This window comes from Zychaea mexicana, assembly GCF_025766255.1.
Source record: "Zychaea mexicana strain RSA 1403 chromosome Unknown BDB00scaffold_77, whole genome shotgun sequence".
In the NCBI taxonomy this organism is placed as follows: Eukaryota; Fungi; Mucoromycota; class Mucoromycetes; order Mucorales; family Lichtheimiaceae; genus Zychaea; species Zychaea mexicana.
In genome coordinates, this window is record NW_026516740.1 from 1 (window position 1) to 20,863 (window position 20,863).

Below are 20,863 nucleotides of genomic sequence, written 5' to 3' on the forward strand. Positions count from 1 at the left end.
ACATTCAGAATGAGGCAGCCAACACCGGCCCAGGTCTGTTTGTTAAAGGCTATTATCAAATAGAAGGGCTGTAAACCAGATCCTCCTTCTCCTACCGTTACCGAGCTTCACCACTTTGTCCTTGGCAATTTGTTTCGTACACTTTGCTTTGGCGCACGTGTACTGCACGGTCATCTATTTTTGCGTCCTTACTTTTTGGTGTATATGGCTTCTATTTAAGTGAGCTTCTTGTTACAATAGCTGAGACCCTGTAAACCCTGTCTGTGCGCCTGTGGCCCGACGGGTGCACGTATCTTCCTATTTAGAAACAGGCGGCGACATCGTCGGGGCACGGCCTGCATGATACCGGTGAAACATATTTCGTAGGACAATCAATACACGCGGACCACATACACCTTCTTCTTGACCGCTTGACCGCTTGACCATGTCTCTTCTGCACATGTTTTTTTCTTCCCTACCCTTTGCTTTCTCACATGTTTTTGAATGACGAATCACAAGTCACGTGACGTGTTTTTTTAAGACAGGGGTTTGAGTTCAAAAAATGTAAATACGCCCACATTTTTCAGGCCATTCCCTTTTTCTCTTCACTCTTTCTTTCCTTCACTTTTCTTTTCCCTTCACTCCCTTGGATCCTCCTGGTCTTTCTCTTGGCTCTTCCCTTGGTTCTGGTCTTCCCCTCGCTCTGGCTCTTCCCTTGGTTCTGGTCTTCCCCTCGCTCTGGCTCTTCCCTTGGTCCTGGTCTTGCCTCTGTCGGTCTTGGTCTCAGCCTTTTTCCCGTGGTCCCCCTGGCTGCCTACAACCGGTCCCTGCTTGGGCTGTCTAGTCTAGCGTTCAACGGTGTTGGTCACAACCGGTCTTCAGGCGAGATCAGAGGACGGAGAAATCCTTTTCGGTTTTTCGCCATAGAAATATGGTAGTGTCCTTTCGGTTGGATGCCTTGTCTGCTGGTCTGGTCTGGTCTGCCATGGTGGGGCTCGCATGAGGAGCCAGGTGCCACCGTAAATCGCGTTCGACTCTCGGCATTCGACTCTCGGCATTCGACTCTCGGCATTCGACTCTCTGGCATTCGACTCTCGGCATTCGACTCTCGGCAATCGACACTCGGCAATCAGCTCCCAGCTTCAGTGTTCGGCTCCCAGCATCCGAGTATCCAGTAAGCAGCTCCTTCAGCATTCGACAACAGCAGCAATTTTTTTTCTTTTTCTTTTTTGGGTGTTTCGAGAGTCAATTCTTTCCCCTACCCCCACCCCTTCCCTTTCCTCTTCCCTTTCCTCTTCCCCCACCCCTTCCCTTTCCTCTTCCCTTTCCTCTTCCCTTCCGTCCTTCCCTCCCTTCCTTCCCTTCCGTCTACCCTTCCATCTTCCTTCCGTCCTTCCCTTCCCCCTTCCCCACTCACAGGCAATCCACAACCGATTGCTTGCACTTGACTCTCGAAACGTAGCGTACGTCATGGTTCCCACTCGTTTGTACCATGATGGCTGGGTTTGTGGTTGATTGACCCAGCCAAATGTGTGGGAGATGGGACTCCCAGGCCGAGGCATTGGTGGCTTTCTTTTCCTCCCCCTTTTACATACTTCTTCTGTTTCTTCTTACTTTCTTCATGCTTTTTGTATAGCCTGCAGGTTGTGCGAACTGCTTGTTGAGGTCACTTTGTAAAATCGCGTTCTTATTATTTGTCTTTATTGTCCACTGATTGTGTTCTTTTAATAAAATTTGTACCCTTCGACTATTGATATTCATAACGATAACTTTTGTCTTTTATAAAATGTTTCTTTACTCTAATATTACAATGAATAAAAACCTGCTCTTTTACTTTATGTCCTGCTTAAACTCATTTACAATTTCTTTCCTTGTGAAGATATTTGCGTGTCGCTTCACCTTGCAATATCCATTTTCTTTCTGACTGTGTTCAATCGTCTTCGCCGCTTCATTTGACAGCTAGGAAAGAGCTCATGTTTTGGCGTGCTATGTCCCTGTTCTTATACAATGCTGACAATGTCATATGGCTTACATTAGATTCGTAATCACTTTTACTTTGCAATGACTTGATCGATTCTAAACATAATATCTAGGCAACTGTTTAACGCAAGCATAATGCACAGACCATGTAATACAATGAAATTGTTGTGAAACATGTTGCGTAGCAATATCAGTATCGGGCACATCAGAAAGTCTTGCAACAGCAGGAACTCTTTTGAAAAACTTGGAACACGTTGATCGAGTTATGTGCCTGAAAAACTCTCATAGAATCTGCACGACGACACGCACACTCCACAGTTGAAATGTCCGTAGCTCGTTTGCAAAAGAGCGACTGTTTCCATGCTTGAATTTGCCCCCCGCCCCGGGTTGAATCATATAATTACTGTTTGATATCATATCGTTAACGTTCGACAACAAGGCTGAATCCTTTGATTGATCTAGTAAGGTCATAGTGATACAACGGTAAGTACATTGTTTTGTTTATATATTAGGGGATTTCTTTGAATCCCCGTACGTGCATGCATAACACAAAAAGCCATTCTGGTAGAATTGAATGACAATGTATGGAGCCATAAAGCTGGCCATAATCGCTAATATGTTAAAGTAAATCGAATTTTCTACTATTAGGTGCTTCAAAACGCCGAATGAATCAACATAATTTACGAAGCATCAAAATATGTTAACTTGCATACTAAGGCGCTGTTTTTTTATAACGAATGGTAGTTCCAGTTGCTTTCCGAAGTATATAGTATGTTAAACCCCAATCTTTTTACGTATATGGGCGGTGCTTCTTCTTAGAGATCGCCTTGATTGATGCACATTATTTGTCGTCGATATCCTTGCATACTTTCGCGGAATAATGACTTTTTTTGTGAAAGTAATGCGCTTTCTACCTCAAGGCTTCTCTTCCATAACCGTTCTAGCTGGCAAAATAATCTTGTGTGTTTATCTCTGTCTACGTGTTTCGGGTTGCCAGTTTCCAGATCTACATAACCATGCCATTGGATTGACTCCTCCTCCTTCCAGATTGCGACAACAACGCGCAATATCCCCTCTTTTACCAAAGAACCCGCGTACAACCTTCATAGGTGATGTGCCGATCGATCCAAGTGCGCGAGAATGCTGGTATTTTGTAGTGATTGGTAGAACATGTCGACCAGACGTTTTACCTATTGGTTTTCCTCGTTGTACTTATGTGATATATACATCCTTTACACTTGAATGAGCATCATAAAGCTTTATCTCCAGTTGCATACGTATTCTTCTTTTTTATGTTAAGACTATGCTGACATCACATTTAGTGCCGCAAAGGCTAACTTGTGCGTGCATCGGGCTTAGCTGTGCTACACAGTCAAGGTATGCTATAGCATATTGGCTTATAACATAAGCGTCTCAGGCTTATGTAATTAGTACAAAAATCATCTAATGAACATGTATTCCAACCAGATGTCTTGGACATATCTGCTTTGATAATACCATAAAAAAAGCAACAATGTGTGTGTGTGTATAGAGTGTTTGTCTAAAAGTAAAGACTATATTACTTTTTTTATTATTTAAATTTCTAGTTCTGCCATGGATTGATCGATATGTTTCAATTTGAGGAAAACGTCGCATCCATAACCATTCATGGATACCAGTGTAAATGATCCTCCAAAGTACCGAGCATACATACGAGCCAATGGCAAACCGAATCTATTTTTTTACATATCAACAGTGTATGAATAACATTAAAACAAAAAACGCCTCACATTAACAGCAATTTTTTCTCTCCCTCATGACAGAGCGCCCCCTCCCCCACTCTGTTTCAAAACTTACCCTAATCCAGCCAATGGTCCACCAATACCACTTTGCATTGCCATTTCCGCCATACCCGTAAAGATACTTGAAGGGTCCTCATCATCAGCCGCCTTGGCCACCGTGGTATAGGAATACTCAAACACCTGGTTCAAATCATCCTCAGCAACACCTCCACCTTGATCACGAATCCGGATCGAGATATCTTCATAGCCATGACTGACGGTGATCTGGATGGGCGGTGGTGGTGATGATGATGCCATGTCACGCTTTTTGGAATACTCGATCGTGGCGCGTTGAGCATTTTTTAATAATTCGGTCAAAATGTACTCGAGATGGACGGGGATATAGGTGAACGTAGCGTCGGTGTGGCCATCAATGATGGTTTCTGGACTCGACCCATAGTTGAATTCACATAGTTCGGCTACGAAATCCGAACACGTCTTTGCTAGTTCCGCAGGATTCAATTGCGTGTCGATAATGCCAATGTACGAACTGTTGTTATTTACTTGTTGCTGTTCTTGTCGGACCAAAGCAATCATTTGTTCCGCAATCAGTCGGATGCCTATCCGAGCGTGGATCATGTCGTCCAGAAACGCTGCCACGTCTTGCGAATGCATGTATAGTTTGCATTCCAAAAAACCTGTGTATAATGGATATTGCAATTAGCATCATCCCGTTCAACTACTGTGATAACCCAGCCATCATCCAAACACCCCTCCTGGTTTTTTTTACAGATCCCCATTTTTTAAAAAAAAATACCTCGAGCAAGTGTAGGGATATTATCAGCATGCCGATCTACTAAATCCTTGAGTTTTTCTGAATACTCGATATCGTCATTGGCAGGCACCGCGCCGCGATCGTGGGAATAGGGTTCTAAGCTTTCGAATGACTCGTAATAAAGCTTATAGATTTCCTTAATGTAGGGGTTGGTACCGACAATAAAGGGCAACGTTTGGAATGCACGTACACGTCGAGCCAAACGAACAGGTAATTCAGTGCGAGCATAGTGGGCGCATTCTCGTAAACTTTTCTTGGTCAATGGTGGTTGACCGAAACGAACGAGTTGGCTCAGTGTAACAGGGCGTATAGGTCGATTGGCATACTATAAAGATACATTTTTTTTTTTTTTAGTTTATCTCCACTTGTTGTTGTTCAATGTATTTTAAAACATACGGTGACGATCTTGTCATCGTAAAAGGCATGGGCAGCAGGCTTTTCGTGGGTTTTGGTAGCAATACTTCTTACAAGTACACTATTCCTCGATCGGATTGTGACAGAGGAAACATGGGTATAATAACGCGGCCAGACTGACCAAAACGTACACGAGAAATTCATTATGGTATTGGTTTACTTTCTAAAATGTATGTATATAAATGTGCGATTCAAATGAAAAAAAAGAGGAACAGAAGGGGAAACCGTTTTTTTTAGGGTTTTCCAAAGCGCTTACTGCTGGATAGGATTGGACAGGGCGGCGTGGGAATTCCTGGTAAGAGAGAGAGAGGGGGCCCAAAATGATAGTGCGTGTAGAGTGTGTGTGTGTGTGCGTGTGGATGTGTAAGTGAGTGAGTGAGTGTGCAAAAATGACGAGTAAGTTATATATACATTACAATAAGAGGAAATAAAAAGAACAAGAGATGGAAGAGAGAGAGATTAATGCAAAATGAATAAATATTAAGTTTTAGGATGAACTATGCGTAGAGGTGGCAAGATCGGCAAGATCATTAGAGGATAAGAAGGAGAACGATAGGACGAGAAGACTTGTACAAATGACATCAATTATTGCAGTTCTATACAAAGAAGCATGTCGTGTGTGTGTGAGTTGAAAATCATGGGGGACAGGGTGGATGATTAACTTACAGATAAGGTAGTACGTAGTTATCCGGGTCACAGCCACGTTTCCAAAATGTCAATGTCATGTATTTTCCCATTTTCAGTGCAATAAAGGTCTAAACAAGGGAGGATTTAGTATAAAAGTTTGTCTTTTTTTTTTTTTTCCTTTGTAAAGAAAATTAACCTACACTGAGCATGGAAACGATGAAATAAGTAACACCGAACGCGAGAGTAAAGTCCAAATGACCCAATTCGAGGATCCAAGTCAAGGCCAAAAACAAGAGTTGAACCGGTACATTCATGGCCATCAAAGTCCACTCGACCAAGGTGTACTGTTCCTGTGCACCTGCATGCAGACAGGTGCTGATACGTGATGCATATATCGAGCCCAAGTTGCCGGCCAGACCACACAGAATCGGTGTGAGCATGGCGAGTCCCTTGAATTGTTCCACATAACGTTCAAGTACGAGGCCAGCGAAACTAAAAAAAAAAAAAAATCATGCAAAGTTATTATACAAAAAGTTGTATCGCAAACGGAAGGTAAAAATTTACCTAGAGATGAGCATAGCAAAAATGATAGGCGACCATCCTGAATATAACAGTTCTTTGACATGCTTGTTTCGCCACACTGCCCTGGCAAAGAATGGGATCGAACACACCATGACAAAAAACAGGCATAGACTGAGCATGGAATCTATTCCGAGCGTCAATGTTTTTTTTTTCTGTCAGATGATACGAGTGGATGGTAGTAGTAGTTCATAGTAGTAGTAGCTTACCAACACTGGCTAAAAGTGCTTGAGCACAGCCTGCAAGGATACCCAGTGTAACGACATCACCCAACGATGAAGCCATAGGACATGCAATGTTGTCTAAAAACAAAAATGTGCCCAAAAAAGAATGATAACCGGAGTTTTTGTGTCAGTAACACCGATCTGATAAATAAATATATATATATATATATATATATTTATTTATCCATTTACCTGGATCAATTTCAAGTTTTCGGCTGACAATGATCAAAAGACACATAAAGACACCAAGCACCAAAGAAGAAACGGCAGCAGAGATCATGGAGCTGGAGATGATCAAGATGCATTCAGAAACAGTAGCAGGTTCATTGGGATGTTCAAGGATACCCAAGAGGAAAGAAAAGACGCCTGCAATCGAACCAGCGATCAGGGCCTGGACTTGGATGAGCGATAAATTGCCCCATATCAATGCATTTCGTGTGTCAGGATGGTCCAAGTCACCCAAGTTGGCCTTTGTTTTATGTTCGTTTTATATACGTTTAAATAAGATAATGTAAGGGGAGGAGGGGGGTGTGAGAGATGCATAAAGTTTAAAAGGTCTTACCGAAGTTGAAAATCGTGCAGCAAGATTCATCTCGAGGTTGCCTTTCAAATTGAGGAGAACAGGGACGAGGATGAACAGCTCCGATACTTGCACAAATACGTCCCAATGCTAAAAAAAAACAATGTGTATAAGTCGTTGCTCCGAGAGTTTTACCAGCACGCAAAATAGAGGGCCAAGCTTGATCATGTATATATATATACCTGAAACACGTCCATCATCCACCCTGCAGCGACAAGCCCCACAACAGACATGAGCAATGAAGGGAGAGCCTATTGGAAACCCCCATTTTTACACGTTAGCTATATCGTATAACCCCAAGTCAATGGATCTTATTGCCACCCCCCAACCAATCAAATTTTTAAAGCGTTTTATAACCTGTGCCGCCAAGCGAGCTGCACTGCTCAATTCAGAGGAGCGGACGTTGTTTATTATGCTGCTATGATCGTCAGTAGTGTTGGTGTCTTGGCACGCAGTGGTCGTATCTGGTTGAATAGGTGCTTTAAATAGAACAAACGACGAGGTCGATGAACTCCGTGCATGATGTTGACGAGATGGATGGCGACTACTCGCAGTAGTAGTAGTAGTAGTTGCTACATTAAACTGATCTTTGTTGTTGTGGACATTACGCTCGAGGTCTTTTTTCGGTTGTTGTAACTCGATATTGTTTTTAGGGTCGTCGTCAATATCTACTGCTGCTGTTGTTTTTAAAACTGTAAAAGACCGCGACATGCAAAAGGATATAGGGTGGAGGCGTTTCCTTTAGTGGTAATGTTAAAAAAAAAAGAGGAGGAGAGAAAGAAAGGTATTATAATACTAATAAAGAGAGAGAGAGAGAGAGGGTATGCAAATGTACAGTAAGGGGGGAGGGAATGGTATTATAAACACAACGCTAAAAGACGACGATCCTAGTGTTACACAAGCACTAATGAAATGGGAAATGGGACGAACGGGACGAGCGTAATAGCACTAGACTGCTGCTGCTGCTGCTGCTGTTACTGCTCGAATTGTCCAAAAGCCGACAAACAGAGACAATGATATCATCAGGATCCATATCCGCTCGCTCCTTCGTGCCCGTTCACTGCGAATCTTCCAAGCTTCCAGCGCCAGGATTTGTTGCTGCAACTCCTGGAACTCGGATTGCATGTCGTCTGTTCGTCGCTTGTACTTGCGTTTCATGCGATAGATTTCCTGTTCTAATGAATCCATTCGGTCGTGCAACATCATGTGTGGATCGACGCTTACACCGGTTGTCCCACCACCCGTTGTCGTTGTCGTTGTCGCTGTCGGAGCTGCTGCTGCTGGGATTGAAGTATGATAATCGCTCGTGCTGTTATTGCTGTTATTATTAGCTAGGGTCATGGACGATGCTCGATGATGATCATGCTTGTTTCTTCTTCTTTGAGTGTGATGGATCAAGGACGCCGATAATAATCCGAGTGCTTGGGTTTCATGATGTATCTTTTCAACCATGCTTGCCAAGTACACGTTCTGTAACGATGCGCCTTGTGCCAAGTATTCACGCTTGAGCGGCATGTTCCCGACGACCATGTTGTCCGATAATACCCGAGCCGTAGTTGCATTATTATTATTATCATTATTATTAGAACCACTGCCACCCAGTGCCAATGTTTGTAAATCGTACAACAGTCCTTGCATGACGTCCCACATTGCATTGGCCACCGATTTCCCGTACTTATCCGTCTGTACGCTATCATCATTATAAAAACCTTCTCCTTCTTGCTCTTGTTGTTGCTGCTGCTGATGATGAAACGCTTCATAGGCATACACAGCCCAACGCACCAATCCATTCTCCAACCGATCCTTACACACCATGCCGGGCTGTCGAATTCTTGAAATCTGTGTCCGTATCTTGCGCGATCCCACCAAGATCGACACATCATCCAACACCGGCGTCTCCAGCAAGGCACGCGTCGAATAAACAACGTTGGGAATCGACTCGATTTTCCAATTGTGAACCAACTCGTTGCGTGCCAAATTATCCGTCGAAAAGGCCTCGTCCAATTGATGCGTCAACAGGTTTTGCAACTCGGCCTCGACGCCCAAGATCGACACCATGTGCCGTGCCTTTTCCACAGACACCCACACATCACAGAATGGGAAATGCGGTAGCAAGAAATCCACTTGGTAATGATCCTGCGTTAGTTTGAATAAAAACAGGCCCTCGGTCAGGGTCAGGCCACAGGCTTTCCACAACTGACCCGCAGAGATGCAATGGTGGCCTAGATCGTGATCCATGATGCGATACACGCTTGTGCCATGCCAGTCGCATTTAAAGGTAGGAAACATGCGGATCTTGTTTTTCAGTAGCGCGTCATGTTCGGCACTGGCTTCCCAATTATATAACAGTTGGAATTGGATGGGTAAGGGGGGTGGATCAACTTGTTCGTCATTGTTCTCGTCTTGCTGTTCTTTTTCAAGGTGGTGTTGGCGATTCATGTATATATATAACTTGCTTCTTGATAGGCTTGATAGGAAAAGAGAAACACACACTCTCTTTCTCTGTGTGTGCAAACAATTTGAAAATGAAAGGTTTTGTGTAGATGGTTACACACTTTAGGCATGTGCTTTTATTTAATTTTGTTCCAAGCTGATGATGTTTCTCGCCGTGTGTTCGTACATGGCAGTGAGATGACGCGTTTGCAATGCCTTGATATCTTCATAAACTATCACCATCACCATGTATTAAATAAATATGTATTCTTATAAAATTGGGGCACTGTAGAAAAAAAAAAAATAGAGAGGCTTTTTCTTTTTTTTTTTACCTGCATCCACAAAATCTTTGTTTGGGTCTGCTTGGATCCAGATATTCTGCAAAAAGTTCAATAGTGCGCCTGTCAAGAGGACCGATTCTTCAAGTGGCAGGGTATCCAAATAAGAGTAATCGAGTTTGAACGGGTTGGGAGGACATGTTTCTTGTTTTTCTTCAATGACAACGTCAAAGATCTCCTTGACCATTTCCCACAACGGCACATCTGACAAAAAAAATTTCCCGCAATTAAACATAATGCCTTCCCCCTCCCCCCACCTCCACCTTATGTTTACCTTTTCTCCTCCATGTTTCGGTTGTATCTAGTGTCATTGGGTATAAATCATCCGATGATCGATTCTAAAATATGGACGATAAGTCGCTTCAAGTAAGTTTCAAAACAGACTCTCTATATCTATCTATAGAATGAATACTTTACGTAGATATAAGGGCACTTGTATCTTGCATAACCAGTAATGAGAAAGACAGAAACACTGTTGGATCGTAGCTAAATGGGTTGCATATACACATTACTTTTGGATCCGGTTGTGTGCGGGGTAAAACGGGTATATATGTAGTTTACCTTTTTCAGTTCCTGATCCTTCGGATCGACCGGCACCCGTTCCGCCAGCATCAATGATCCTTGACTACTACTGCCACTGCTACTGATACTTTTTTTTCCACAAGACAGCATAAGTTGAAGGATATACATATTTCTCTTGGTAAAATGAACCTCTTACGGTGATTGTTCCTGCTGAGGCTGCTGCTGCTGCTGCTGCTGCTGCTGATCATGCATTGTTCGTTGTGCAAACACATCTGCAGGCATCAGTGTCGATGTTTCTTGCTTATATTCGTGACTTTTCGGAATGAGCAAGACCAGTTCTTCACGACCACGCATAAACACTTCAAAATGCTTGAATCCCTAAAGCGATTTTTTTGATAGCCAAAAAGTGAATATATATCATCCCACCGAACTCAAACCCACACCCTCTAGTTTTTTCTTATATAGACGCCTCCCCACTCCATTCCAAAATATTAAAAAAAAAAAAAAGGGTTTGTTTTTGTTTTTACTCTGAGACTACCCAAGGTGCGACATTCGTGTAAAAAACTTTGGATGCGTGAAGTGTCTCGTCTTAAATCCTTCTTGACCCCTCCCAGGAGGGGGAGGGGTTGTTTCTTGGTCAGCAAAAGTTGGGTCATTCGCAGTAAACTTTTTACAGCTAAACAATATCAATTCCTTGCATTGAAAATAATTACCCCCGGATCTTGACCTAGCATTTCGTTGAAATGCTTATTGATTCCCTTGTATCCTCTGTATTTCAAGATTGCTTTGAGAAAGAGAGAGAGAGAAAACTTTAAACTTTGACTCTAAAGGGGATTCTTTTTTTTTTGGTTGTATTACGCTGAGCGATGGGACACGTGGCCGTCCTCTACTACTACTACTACTACTACTACTACTACTGTTACAGCAGTTTGATAAGTCTCCATCTTTTTCTCGGTGATAGAGGAATATCTCTTGCCTCCAAGTCAAATGTACGTCCATGCACAAACACACACACACACACACACAAAGCGGGAAAATGGATGATGTTGATATATGCGTGTCCAATATATATGGGCCACTGGTAACAAAAAAAAAAGAAGAAGAAAGGAAAAGCTAGATATTACAAGACATACCGCCTGAAAAAAGAAATTTGCAGCTTGTAGTGCTAAAAAAGAAAAAGTGTGTGTGTGTTGTTTAAGGATATAAAAGAAGGAAAAAAAAAGATAGAAGAAGATGGGATATAATGGAAAAATTGTATGTATAGACTTGGGGGGGTTAGGAGGTGGGAGGCTGTGAGAGAAAAGAAGAAGAAGATCGCTACTAATTTTTTTTTGTTCTTTACTATGAGACGATGACTACTACTACTACTACTACTTTAAGCTAGCAAATGCAACGTCCACACGTTCTTTAAGCTGGTCTTTATCTAACATCAGATGTGCCAGTTCGTGGAGTTCAATCGTGTCCAAGAGACGGATCGTGACCTTGGGCGCTTGCTTGGTTCCCGTAGCCTTTAGGATGGGATGATGACAAGAGTGGGGTTATTAGCACACTACATTTCCATAGAGCAACACCCAACCAACAACAATGTGTATTTACCTTGACACGAGGGAAGAGTCTATCACCCAACTGTTGCTTCTTTTCATGGGTAGGCTTGCCTTCCAACGCAGAAAGTAACTGCTCAATCTCCTGGACCTCTTGGTTGCTACTGTTCTTGTTGTTGTTCTTCCTACTGCTGCTTGGTGGTGCTGTTCCATTGGTGTTCTTCTTGCTAGCAGCAGCAGCAATGGGGGTCGTGGCAGTGGTGTGGGTCATCGTTGTTGTTGTTGTCGTCGTCGTCGTAGCAGCAGTATTAGGCGTCGTGTTGGCGGTAGTGGGAGGAGATGGTGATTTTGCAACAACAGCAGCAGCATTAGCAGCAACAGGTTCTGGTTTCGGGGCAACGATAGGAATGGCTTTGGATACACGTTGAGGAGCTTGTTGTTGCTGTCTCACGAGAGGTGATACGGGTGCCATTGGACTATGACCACCAGTACCACCGGCAATAGTGGTAGCACTTGTTGGCAACGGTGTCATGTCACCTTGTCTGCTGATCCACACAACCCCCCATAGACCCGCAGTTCCAAGAAAGAAAGATACAAACAAACAAACAAATCAGCACACACACACACACTTCTTTGTGTCCTCATAAAAAAAACCCCCACTCCCAAACATGGATGACTTACACATTATAATCATCCTCATCCACGTCTACATTGTGTCCTTGTACTTCTTCGTCGTCGTCATCGTCGCCATCATCATCATCATCATTAAACGTATCCAAAGCAACCAACGCCAATTGGATCTTGTCTTTTAAAAAGTCTTGATTAAAGAGACACAGTGATCGTTCCTTGCGCTTCAATGTCAACAACATGTCGACAATGTCCGATAAGGCTTTGCCATAGTCACCACATCGCATGACCGCCTCCATCAATCGTTGTCGCTGCATCGAGGCGCTTGATTCGGTCATGACGGAACTGACAGATTCAAGCGAGCCTTTACGTCGTAGTGTGGGTCGACCTCCATTGTTCCGATAATCCTGATGGTGTGCTTGTTGGTGTTGTTGTAATGGTAGTGGTTGTGGTGATTGGTGGTGGTGGGGTTGATGATGTTGTTGTTGTTGTTGTTGTTGTTGTGGATGATGTTGATGATGATGAGGATGAGGATGAGGTGGCTGTTGTTGTTGATGTGGCTGTTGCTGATGTGGCGGTAGATTATTAGGTCGAGGCTGAACATTCAATCCAGACGCCAACGACGCAAGAGAAGGTCCTGTGCTACTGACGCCAGACATGGGTGAGGTGGAAAACGGTGGCGAGGGACGCAATGGATGCTGCCCAAAGTTGGACTCCGCTGCAGAAAACTGTGAGTGTGTGTGTGTGTGTGAGTGAGTGAGTGTGAGTGTGAGTGTGAGTGTGCATATGACGAAAATATCAAGTGGGAGTGGAGTGGAAATGTGATCTATTGTGAAACACATAACAAACCTTGCGATGCATCGGATGTGGCGGAGAAGGTCGTTTCTGTCCAACCGATTTCATCGTCATGGCAATCTGGTCTACATTGTCGATACCAAGACCATTGACCTGGGAAGGCACTATATACATGTACATGTGTTATATTGCTTTGTTTTTTCACGCGAGACTCCTTCCATTTGTTGTTGATCTCTACATGGCAAAAAAAAAACACTTTTTGGCGGTTCGAATAAAACTTACTGTTGATAGGCACAGAAGGCATTGACATGTCGTAAGGATGTCTGGTATCATGCGAGGAATACGGTGTTCCACCCATGCCGGTAGCAGGGTTCGTGGCCGAAACTGCAGCGACTGCGGCTGCAGCTGCGGCAGCGGCCGACGACGATGACGCGTGGTTGTTGTTGTGGTTGTTGTTGTTGTTGCTGTTATAGTCTGTTGAAGCATGGGGAGGACTGCGCACAGGCGTCCCAATTGCACCCATAAACGGTTGCATCGCGTTATTGTTCGTGACAGGAGAAGAATTGCTGTTGTTGTTGTTGTTATTATTAGTGTTGGGAGTGGTGTTGGTGGTACTGGTATTATTATTATTATTACTACTACTACTCTGTTGTTGTTGTTTCTCTTGTCGAGGCTTTTTAGGTTCGTGATAAGCAACAATGAGTTGCTTGGTCCCAATCAGTTTACCGTTCATCTCTCGCAGAGCAGCAGATGCCTCTTCGGGCTTGTCGTAACTGACAAAGCCATACCCTTTCGATTGACCGGTTTGCGGATTGCTCATGACTCTTGCAGAGATAATGCGACCAAACTTTCGAAACAGGTTGAATAGGTCATTGTTGCTCACATTGGCGTCCAGATTCTTAATGTACAAGTTCATGTAGTCAACATAGCCAGAATCAGACTTGTCGTTGGCACCGCTAGCCGTGTTGGGCGTGGAAACGGCGCTGCTGTTGCTGTTATTGCAGTTGTTGTGATTGGGAGATAGACCACCCGCCGCAGTATGGAAGGGAGCAGCCGTGTGTGGTAGTGTTGTAGAAGACTGTTGTTGTTGTTGTTGTTGTGGTTGGTTGTGTTGTTGTTGGTTTAGTGACAGCAACATGAAAAACCAAGGATTCATATACACACACACAACACACCAAAAAGAAAGAGGGAAAGGAAGAAAAAAAAAATATAAAGAGAGAGAAAGAGAGAGAGAGAGAGAGAGAGAGATTTTGGTTGGTTGAGTTAGTTTCAGAGAGAGAGAGAGAGAGAGAGTGACGCGCATGTAGAATGGCAGTAGGCTTTTGTTTGGTAAACAAAGGCCAGTAAATTGAATAGATATCGTAAACACACTTACATTCTTGTTGGTTTGATCGGTACCTGCTGCTGCTGCTGCTGTTGCTGTTGCTGTTGCAGGACGGGTCTTGGATGGCATGAACGAACCGACGTTACTGGAAGGGGAAAAAAGAAAGAAGAAGAAGAAGAAGAAGAGGTGGTCAGTGAGTGTGATCTGAAGGGAAAAATAAAACCTTGCGTTCCCTTTCCAAGAACTGTTGAATTGAACGTGGGGGGGGTCAAAAGTGTGACCCCTCTCTCTCTCTCTCAGACACACACGCCTTGGGTTTTGTTTCTTGATGGTTTAAATCCGCTCCTCTTGCTCTTCTTCTGTCTCCCCGTTTCACTCTCCAGCCCATCCCATCCCATCCCATCCCATCCCAGCTCAACACCACACCACACTGTCCACAACAGGACAATCAAAAGTGGTAGATGGGGCATTGAAGATAGTGAGCCCGTGGTTAGGTCTCTCCTCCTTCCTTCCTCTTCTCCCTCTCCTCACCTCACCTCTCCTTTCAGGGTTGAGAAATACTTACAGTGCATTGCCGTCCAACATCTTGCCATGCTACAAAAATAAAAGATACACGTATTCAATATGTAAATAAAGAGTGAGTTGGAGGAAGGAGGGAGGGGGTTGGGTGGGGAATAACTTTTTTTTTTACCATATGCATCTGTGCTTGATCCGAATCGGTCTGGAAAAAGTACTGAACAAAGGCCGTGCCTCGAAAAGTTCTGCCTTCCACAATGGGTTTGCATAAACTCAACGGCCCGAACGGTCGGAACAGATCGTACAGGGCATTGTTGTCGATCTTGAGTGGTAGGTTTTTTACATGCAGGATCGAACACTTTGCCTCGTGCTCGAACGATCCGTCATGCGAGATACGAAACTGCAGTTTGCTGTTATTGTTTGGAAACGTGAATCCGTTGTACAAGGAATACACTCGATCCGCTAAATTCAATAAAAAATGTGGAGATATCGCGTTAGTTTTTGTTTTTGTTGCCATGGTTTTTTTCCTTCCAGATTGTTTCCTTTCTTTGCATACACACACACACACACACACACGCTGCTGTTGCTGCTGCTGCTGCTACTGCTAGTCTATTTCCATATCTGAGAAGAAAAAAGCTAATCATAATGCAGCAGCGTGTTTCGAACCCCACAGGGCAAATCCAGGCACAGTTTGGCATTCGCCATGTTTCATATTGATACCCTTACTCCCCTCCCTCACCTCCCACCTTCACACACACTTAAAAAAGAGAGAAAAAGAGATAGTAAATTACCCATTTTAGGATCAGAGAACCGTAAATGACCACTGCCACGATCCGTGTGGATCACAATTCTACAAGATAGATAAGTGTGAGGAAAGGAAGGAAAGGAGGTCCCATCCTATTTCTTTTCTCCAATTACACACACACACACACACACACTCAAGGTAAAAACTTACTCTGTAGGTTGACAATCTTGAAGCAAACTACAAATGTCGGATTCAGTGATTGCACCATCCAGTCCGTCGAAATAAAGCATATCAGAGACAATCGTATCCTTGGGGTCCGCAACACCATTCATGGCATTGTTACTACTACCAAGGGTGATGGAATCTTGGCGGTTGCTTCGCGTTGAGGTGGAACTTGTTTTGCTTTTCGGCAATCGGATTATAGGTTGATAGGGGTATGCATCCGCCATGGTTGGGTTTTTGGGTCTTTTGGAGTCTCGTTTTACGGATAGATTGTGGAAATGATTGGAGTAGAGGTAGAGAGAGGGCGTCACCTTTCACAGTGTAAAGTGTCCTTTTTTTTTCCTATAAAGATAGGAAAGAAAGGGTTACCGATCTCGTCTTTTCAATGGCGACAATGTTTGGCATGTTCTTAGGTTGCCAAGGTAAGAAAACTATGATTTTAAAGGAACTGTACCTGATTGGTAGTGGCAGAGAAAGAGAGCAAAACGCTTGTTGTATGGCTGTTTGTAGTACTGTTGTTTGGAGAGGGCTGTACTTTTACGGTATAATAGCCAATATATAATAGAAAAAAAAAGTCAGGCCAGCAAAAACTCTAAGCGTATCGGCGGTGTTGTCGTATCTCTTTTTTCTTTTCTTCGATTGGAGAGGGTTTTGTGGAGTGGAGTGGAGTGTTGGCAGGCTCTGTGTGGTCTAATTTGTTGTTGTTGTTGTTGTTGTTGCCCGGTAACTGTTACGGTGGCAGTTGATGGTGCAAGAAGTTTTAAAGTTAAAGAAGAAGCAAAGAAAAAAAGGGGGATGTAGTTCTTTTTCCTCGGTCTTTTTTTTTTTTTTTCTTTGAGAAAGAGGGCGTGTATTACACAAGACTCGCAGTAAAGGGATATGCCAAAAGAGTAAGCGTAGAGAAAAGAAAGAAAGAAAGAGAGAGAGAAAGAGTGGGTTGTATGTAGTGCTGGTCAACGAGAACAGTCGGAATTACGTTTGATGCACGCGCTCACGCGGCTTGTGTAACTGACATCTCTCTCGCTCTCTCTCTTTACCAGTATCATATATACTGTATACAGATACACACTTTGTAATTATAGAGTGAATTAGCAATTGACAACGACGACAGAGAAAAGGATGAGCGCTCCGCATTCACCACAGACACACGCGTTCGTTTTGACTGAATGTGTGTGTCTCAGAGCAAGTTAAAAATATCTGCCATGCAATAGTCAAGCAGAAGGATCCCTTTATTTTTGTGTTATTCTGTTATTTTGCAAGAGTGCGTAAATGTGTATACATAATGCTATTTGCATGGTGCTAGTACCACCCCCCCCCACACACACACACACTCTCTCATATACATCACCATTACACACGACAAAGACACTCGCTTTCTTTTTTCATCATACGTAATGTGGCAGTAGTCCTCTTTGTATAGCTCGATAGGATCGCACAAAAGACAAGAAAAAAAAAAGCTTTTTTCCTAGAAGTGGATACTTGACACGTTGCACGTGGGACGTACACCATATGTCTAATTTACATTTTTTCTTCCAGAAACATCCCCTCATAATAATCGTGATATGGATTTTTTAAACACCAGCAACCCTTTCAACATATTTGTTTTGTTCGTGTTATAGTAACAGCTACTTAATAAGAATGAAAGCAATAACCATCACGTCACAAGGGGAAAATTTACAGTAACGTCATGGGGTACTCTCATCCTTTGGTTACATGTCTAGAAAAAATAGGGCAATTCAATGTTGACACTCTTGAAAAGAGGTTTATTTTCACATCCCGCACAAATGAAAAAAAAAAAAAAGGGACTGTTTGAAAAGAGGGGGGTGAGGGCACACATACTACGTACGTAGTAGCATAATAACAACTTTTTGTGTGTGTGTGTGTGTGTGTTCTCCAGAATGACGAAATGACGGGACAGGCATAGGTGACTCTATTCAATTACTGATCTCTCTCTCAAAAATTTCCAGAAACAGAGAGAGAGAGAGAAAGTTAAAATGTGACATGACGTCGGTTCTCCTTTTTTTTCTTTCTTTCTGTGTGCAAGGACCGCATGGATTTCCATTGGCAAGTAACAATCCTTTCCTATTGCAATTCAATTACTCTGCTACTACAGTTCGCTGTGTAGTATTGTAAATACAATGATCAGTAAATAAACAAGCAAAACAATACCAAAACAGATCGGTCCTCTCTTCTTTCTCTTTCCTTCGCTTCTTATTTTCTTGCTCTCCCCTCCCCCCCCTCCTTTTGGTACGTAGAGTCTCTCTCTCTCTCTCTCTCTCCCTGTATATATAAAAAGAGAGAGAAACCATGCACGCAGTCTGTTCTGAAAATGGTAACTTGAACCAACCCAAAAGCCAATCCAGTTTTTGTTTGTGTTACGAAGGAGAGGGAGGGAGGGGAAGGGGGAGGAGGTTTTCCCTCTCTCGAGACTGCTGTTTTGAGGATTACACAAGATCAGTATGTAGTAACAAAAAAGTACCTGGGCCTTGTTTCATTTTATTGTTTTCGAAAAAAAAAGGGGGGGGGGAAAATATAGATGGATATCATGTAATAGGAAGATCTGGAGGGGACGACAAAAGAAAGGGGTGGGCGGGTCGTTGGTTGATGAGATAAGTTGTAAATCCACTCTTGTTTGTTGTGTTTTGTGCTGTTGGATTAAAGAAGAGGATGATGCGAATGAAAAAGAAGAAGAACATCTTTCTTTACTTGCTACTTCTACCAAACAAGTTTTGGTTCGATTCGAAATCTTGCATCTGTGTAAGGTGATGATCGACACACTCTATACATACCCTTTCATTCGATAACCCATACGCACAAGCGAAAGCATGCATTAAGCAAAGAGAGCATGTTGCCTGTTTAAGCATGATCTGTAAGTGTGTAGTTTGGTATTCTAAAAAGAAGGAAAATGTTACGATGTTTGATGGCAACGCATTAATTACCATTAGCAACGCATTCAATACCATAGCAACCAGCAGCAATGTGTGTTGCTATGGTCACAGCACATATATGCACGGATGCTCACTCTGTGTGATATACCTTTTAATCAACTTACATACTACTACTACCTCATCCTATATACATATATGAGAGGGCGGGAAGAAGAAGGGTGAATGAAAAATAGTTACAAACTCAACTATCGGGCAGTAAAAAGTACATGGCCAGGATTTAACCAAGTTCATCCACATGGCAAACCGGGATTGACTACTACTACTACTACCACCATCATCTCTCTAGAAATAATGGGTCGAGAAAAAAAAGGCGTGCGCTAATGGGTATAGAAGAGGGGGGAAGGTGGGGAAGGGGGCGGGGATAGGTTTGTTGTGCAGCATTATAATTTTCTCCCTCGGAAGCACAGCATTACATATATACATACATTAATTTGATGTAACTTGATGTAGCGCGTTTTGTGCTTGCAGAAACCTTACTTGTAGCTATTTCCTGTTGGTTGATTTTGGGACACTTTACTTCTTTCATGTACGACGACGACCGTCATAGACCCATAGTCCCACCCTCCTTCTTTTTTTGGACTATGCAATTCCCTTTTGTTGTTGTACATATATAGAGATTGTTTCTGTACCATACATTGATCGCAAGTAATAGCATTTCAGGGAAAAATCGATCCATCACCTACTGGTAGCTAGTCCATCTACCACACCAGTTGTATATAAAAACTGTCTCAAGTGATACACATCACGGACAAGATAGCACATTGGATCGATATGTAGAGATGACAATGCTTGCCTAATAAACCTTTTAGAGAAAAAGGTTTTATGTTGTTCTAGGCAAGCTTCTCGCTTTTTTCTAGGTTCCCCTTTTACGGGGCCCCCTTCAAAATGGCTTACATTTAGTCTTATACTACTACAGTAATGATGTCCGGGATACAGCAGCGACAAACAGCAATGACAACCCCTCGGCCTGAGAAATCCGGTGGCGGCGGGGGGGTCTTTTTTTTTTTTTTTCTTTATAGGCCGGCCAAAAAAGAATTTAAAGTGCTGAACAGTTGTAGTTTTTGCTTTCAAAAGTAAAAGTTGTTGTAGTATGATCAGGCTAAGGATTGGAGAAAGTTTATATCAAATTGCTCAAAATGTTTCAATGAGCACAAAGAGAAAGCGCATCAAATTGTACCAGTATGCTATCTGAAATTCGAAACTTTATAGTAGTAGCAGCATATGATACAATTACTACGCTTCAAAATTTTCCTAAATGACTGTATCAAAAGAATCCATCATTTTAAAGTATATTTTGCAAGAGAAGGTATTTAAAGTCATGTATATCAGAAGAACAAAAAAAACTACATATGAAACAGGTGAACCAATTTTTGTAGATGGTTCCCCCCACGATAAGATGTATTCCCCATATTCAAGTATGCGAAGCCGTCATTTATTTGCAAGACTGTGCATCTCCACACTCTGATAGTTTACATGCGTCTTGTATCCGGTCATGTAAATACAACGCGAAAAGGATGAAAGGACATTGTGAAGGATTTCCTGCGCCAAAACGACAAAAATGAGCCCCTTCCTGGTGATGACCATCTCACACCACTTGACCCAGGTTATATGTAGGCAGGTTGTCCTATATATGCTGGAATTGGTCATGAATTCCATATTGCGTGGCGCACCAGCCCAAGTCGTCCATTTACTCGAAAAGGTGATTCTGCTGTCGCTGGATAATATAGACCAATCAGTTTGACTAACGTGCTATTGAAACTTCTCGAGTGATGCTTATATACTACACTTTATATACTCGCGGCGATGCCAGCATTGGAGAAAGTACAGTAGTGCAACTAGGAGGCTTCCGTCATTAAATTGTGATGCTGTAGATT

General features: G+C 42.9%; 7 protein-coding genes across 7 annotated transcripts; all 7 read right to left on the reverse strand.

The window, feature by feature from the left end:
* Positions 1–634: 634 nt before the first annotated feature.
* BDB00DRAFT_931521 (uncharacterized protein) lies at positions 635–1,490 on the reverse strand. Its single transcript, XM_053129041.1, has 3 exons — positions 1,364–1,490; positions 694–1,266; positions 635–658 (listed from the first exon to the last, which is right to left on the reverse strand). Exon 2 carries the CDS (start codon positions 1,171–1,173, stop codon positions 868–870), a length of 306 nt encoding a protein of 101 aa, XP_052976265.1. The 5' UTR covers positions 1,174–1,266; positions 1,364–1,490; the 3' UTR covers positions 635–658; positions 694–867.
* BDB00DRAFT_839698 (uncharacterized protein) lies at positions 1,247–1,750 on the reverse strand (the record flags this gene model as incomplete). The annotated part of the gene is made up of 2 exons (XM_053124722.1): positions 1,364–1,750; positions 1,247–1,302 (listed from the first exon to the last, which is right to left on the reverse strand). A coding segment is annotated over exon 1 (168 nt), but the record flags the coding sequence as incomplete, so codon positions are not given.
* A 1,743-nt stretch (positions 1,751–3,493) lies between these two features.
* BDB00DRAFT_839699 (kinase isozyme 4) lies at positions 3,494–5,564 on the reverse strand. The gene is made up of 5 exons (XM_053124723.1): positions 5,225–5,564; positions 4,951–5,131; positions 4,537–4,879; positions 3,796–4,417; positions 3,494–3,672 (listed from the first exon to the last, which is right to left on the reverse strand). The coding sequence occupies exons 2-5, from the start codon at positions 5,110–5,112 to the stop codon at positions 3,534–3,536; spliced, it is 1,266 nt and encodes a 421-aa protein (XP_052976267.1). The 5' UTR covers positions 5,113–5,131; positions 5,225–5,564; the 3' UTR covers positions 3,494–3,533.
* On the reverse strand, positions 5,284–7,807 carry BDB00DRAFT_570839 (uncharacterized protein). The gene is made up of 9 exons (XM_053117900.1): positions 7,336–7,807; positions 7,161–7,229; positions 6,961–7,068; positions 6,591–6,867; positions 6,384–6,476; positions 6,160–6,301; positions 5,796–6,087; positions 5,635–5,723; positions 5,284–5,564 (listed from the first exon to the last, which is right to left on the reverse strand). Exons 1-9 carry the CDS (start codon positions 7,687–7,689, stop codon positions 5,456–5,458), a joined length of 1,533 nt encoding a protein of 510 aa, XP_052976268.1. The 5' UTR covers positions 7,690–7,807; the 3' UTR covers positions 5,284–5,455.
* Positions 7,808–9,905, reverse strand: BDB00DRAFT_570855 (uncharacterized protein). Its single transcript, XM_053117901.1, has 3 exons — positions 9,744–9,905; positions 9,180–9,644; positions 7,808–9,101 (listed from the first exon to the last, which is right to left on the reverse strand). Exons 2-3 carry the CDS (start codon positions 9,415–9,417, stop codon positions 7,927–7,929), a joined length of 1,413 nt encoding a protein of 470 aa, XP_052976269.1. The 5' UTR covers positions 9,418–9,644; positions 9,744–9,905; the 3' UTR covers positions 7,808–7,926.
* A 27-nt stretch (positions 9,906–9,932) lies between these two features.
* On the reverse strand, positions 9,933–11,155 carry BDB00DRAFT_839719 (uncharacterized protein; the record flags this gene model as incomplete). Its single annotated transcript, XM_053124724.1, has 5 exons — positions 10,985–11,155; positions 10,799–10,867; positions 10,468–10,649; positions 10,311–10,398; positions 9,933–10,235 (listed from the first exon to the last, which is right to left on the reverse strand). Coding segments are annotated over exons 1-5 (449 nt in total), but the record flags the coding sequence as incomplete, so codon positions are not given.
* Positions 11,156–11,641: 486 nt separating this feature from the next.
* Positions 11,642–16,268, reverse strand: BDB00DRAFT_790624 (uncharacterized protein; the record flags this gene model as incomplete). Its single annotated transcript, XM_053120976.1, has 10 exons — positions 11,642–11,779; positions 11,868–12,324; positions 12,584–13,167; positions 13,289–13,398; positions 13,517–14,312; positions 14,610–14,703; positions 15,124–15,152; positions 15,250–15,536; positions 15,866–15,924; positions 16,030–16,268. 10 exons carry the CDS (start codon positions 16,266–16,268, stop codon positions 11,642–11,644), a joined length of 2,793 nt encoding a protein of 930 aa, XP_052976271.1.
* Between the last annotated feature and the right edge of the window lie 4,595 nt (positions 16,269–20,863).

Coding starts and splice junctions, on each gene's coding strand:
- BDB00DRAFT_931521 (XM_053129041.1), bottom strand. CDS start 1,173: ATGCTGAAGGAGCTGCTTACTGGATACTCGGATGCTGGGAGCCGAACA.
- BDB00DRAFT_839699 (XM_053124723.1), bottom strand. CDS start 5,112: ATGAATTTCTCGTGTACGTTTTGGTCAGTCTGGCCGCGTTATTATACC. Junction 4,880..4,950: donor ACGATGACAAGATCGTCACC/GTATGTTTTAAA, acceptor GTATCTTTATAG/TATGCCAATCGACCTATACG. Junction 4,418..4,536: donor TATCCCTACACTTGCTCGAG/GTATTTTTTTTT, acceptor CATTATACACAG/GTTTTTTGGAATGCAAACTA.
- BDB00DRAFT_570839 (XM_053117900.1), bottom strand. CDS start 7,689: ATGTCGCGGTCTTTTACAGTTTTAAAAACAACAGCAGCAGTAGATATT. Junction 7,230..7,335: donor CAGCTCGCTTGGCGGCACAG/GTTATAAAACGC, acceptor GGTTTCCAATAG/GCTCTCCCTTCATTGCTCAT. Junction 6,477..6,590: donor AAAACTTGAAATTGATCCAG/GTAAATGGATAA, acceptor TTTTGTTTTTAG/ACAACATTGCATGTCCTATG.
- BDB00DRAFT_570855 (XM_053117901.1), bottom strand. CDS start 9,417: ATGAATCGCCAACACCACCTTGAAAAAGAACAGCAAGACGAGAACAAT. Junction 9,102..9,179: donor CCACCATTGCATCTCTGCGG/GTCAGTTGTGGA, acceptor ATCATTACCAAG/TGGATTTCTTGCTACCGCAT.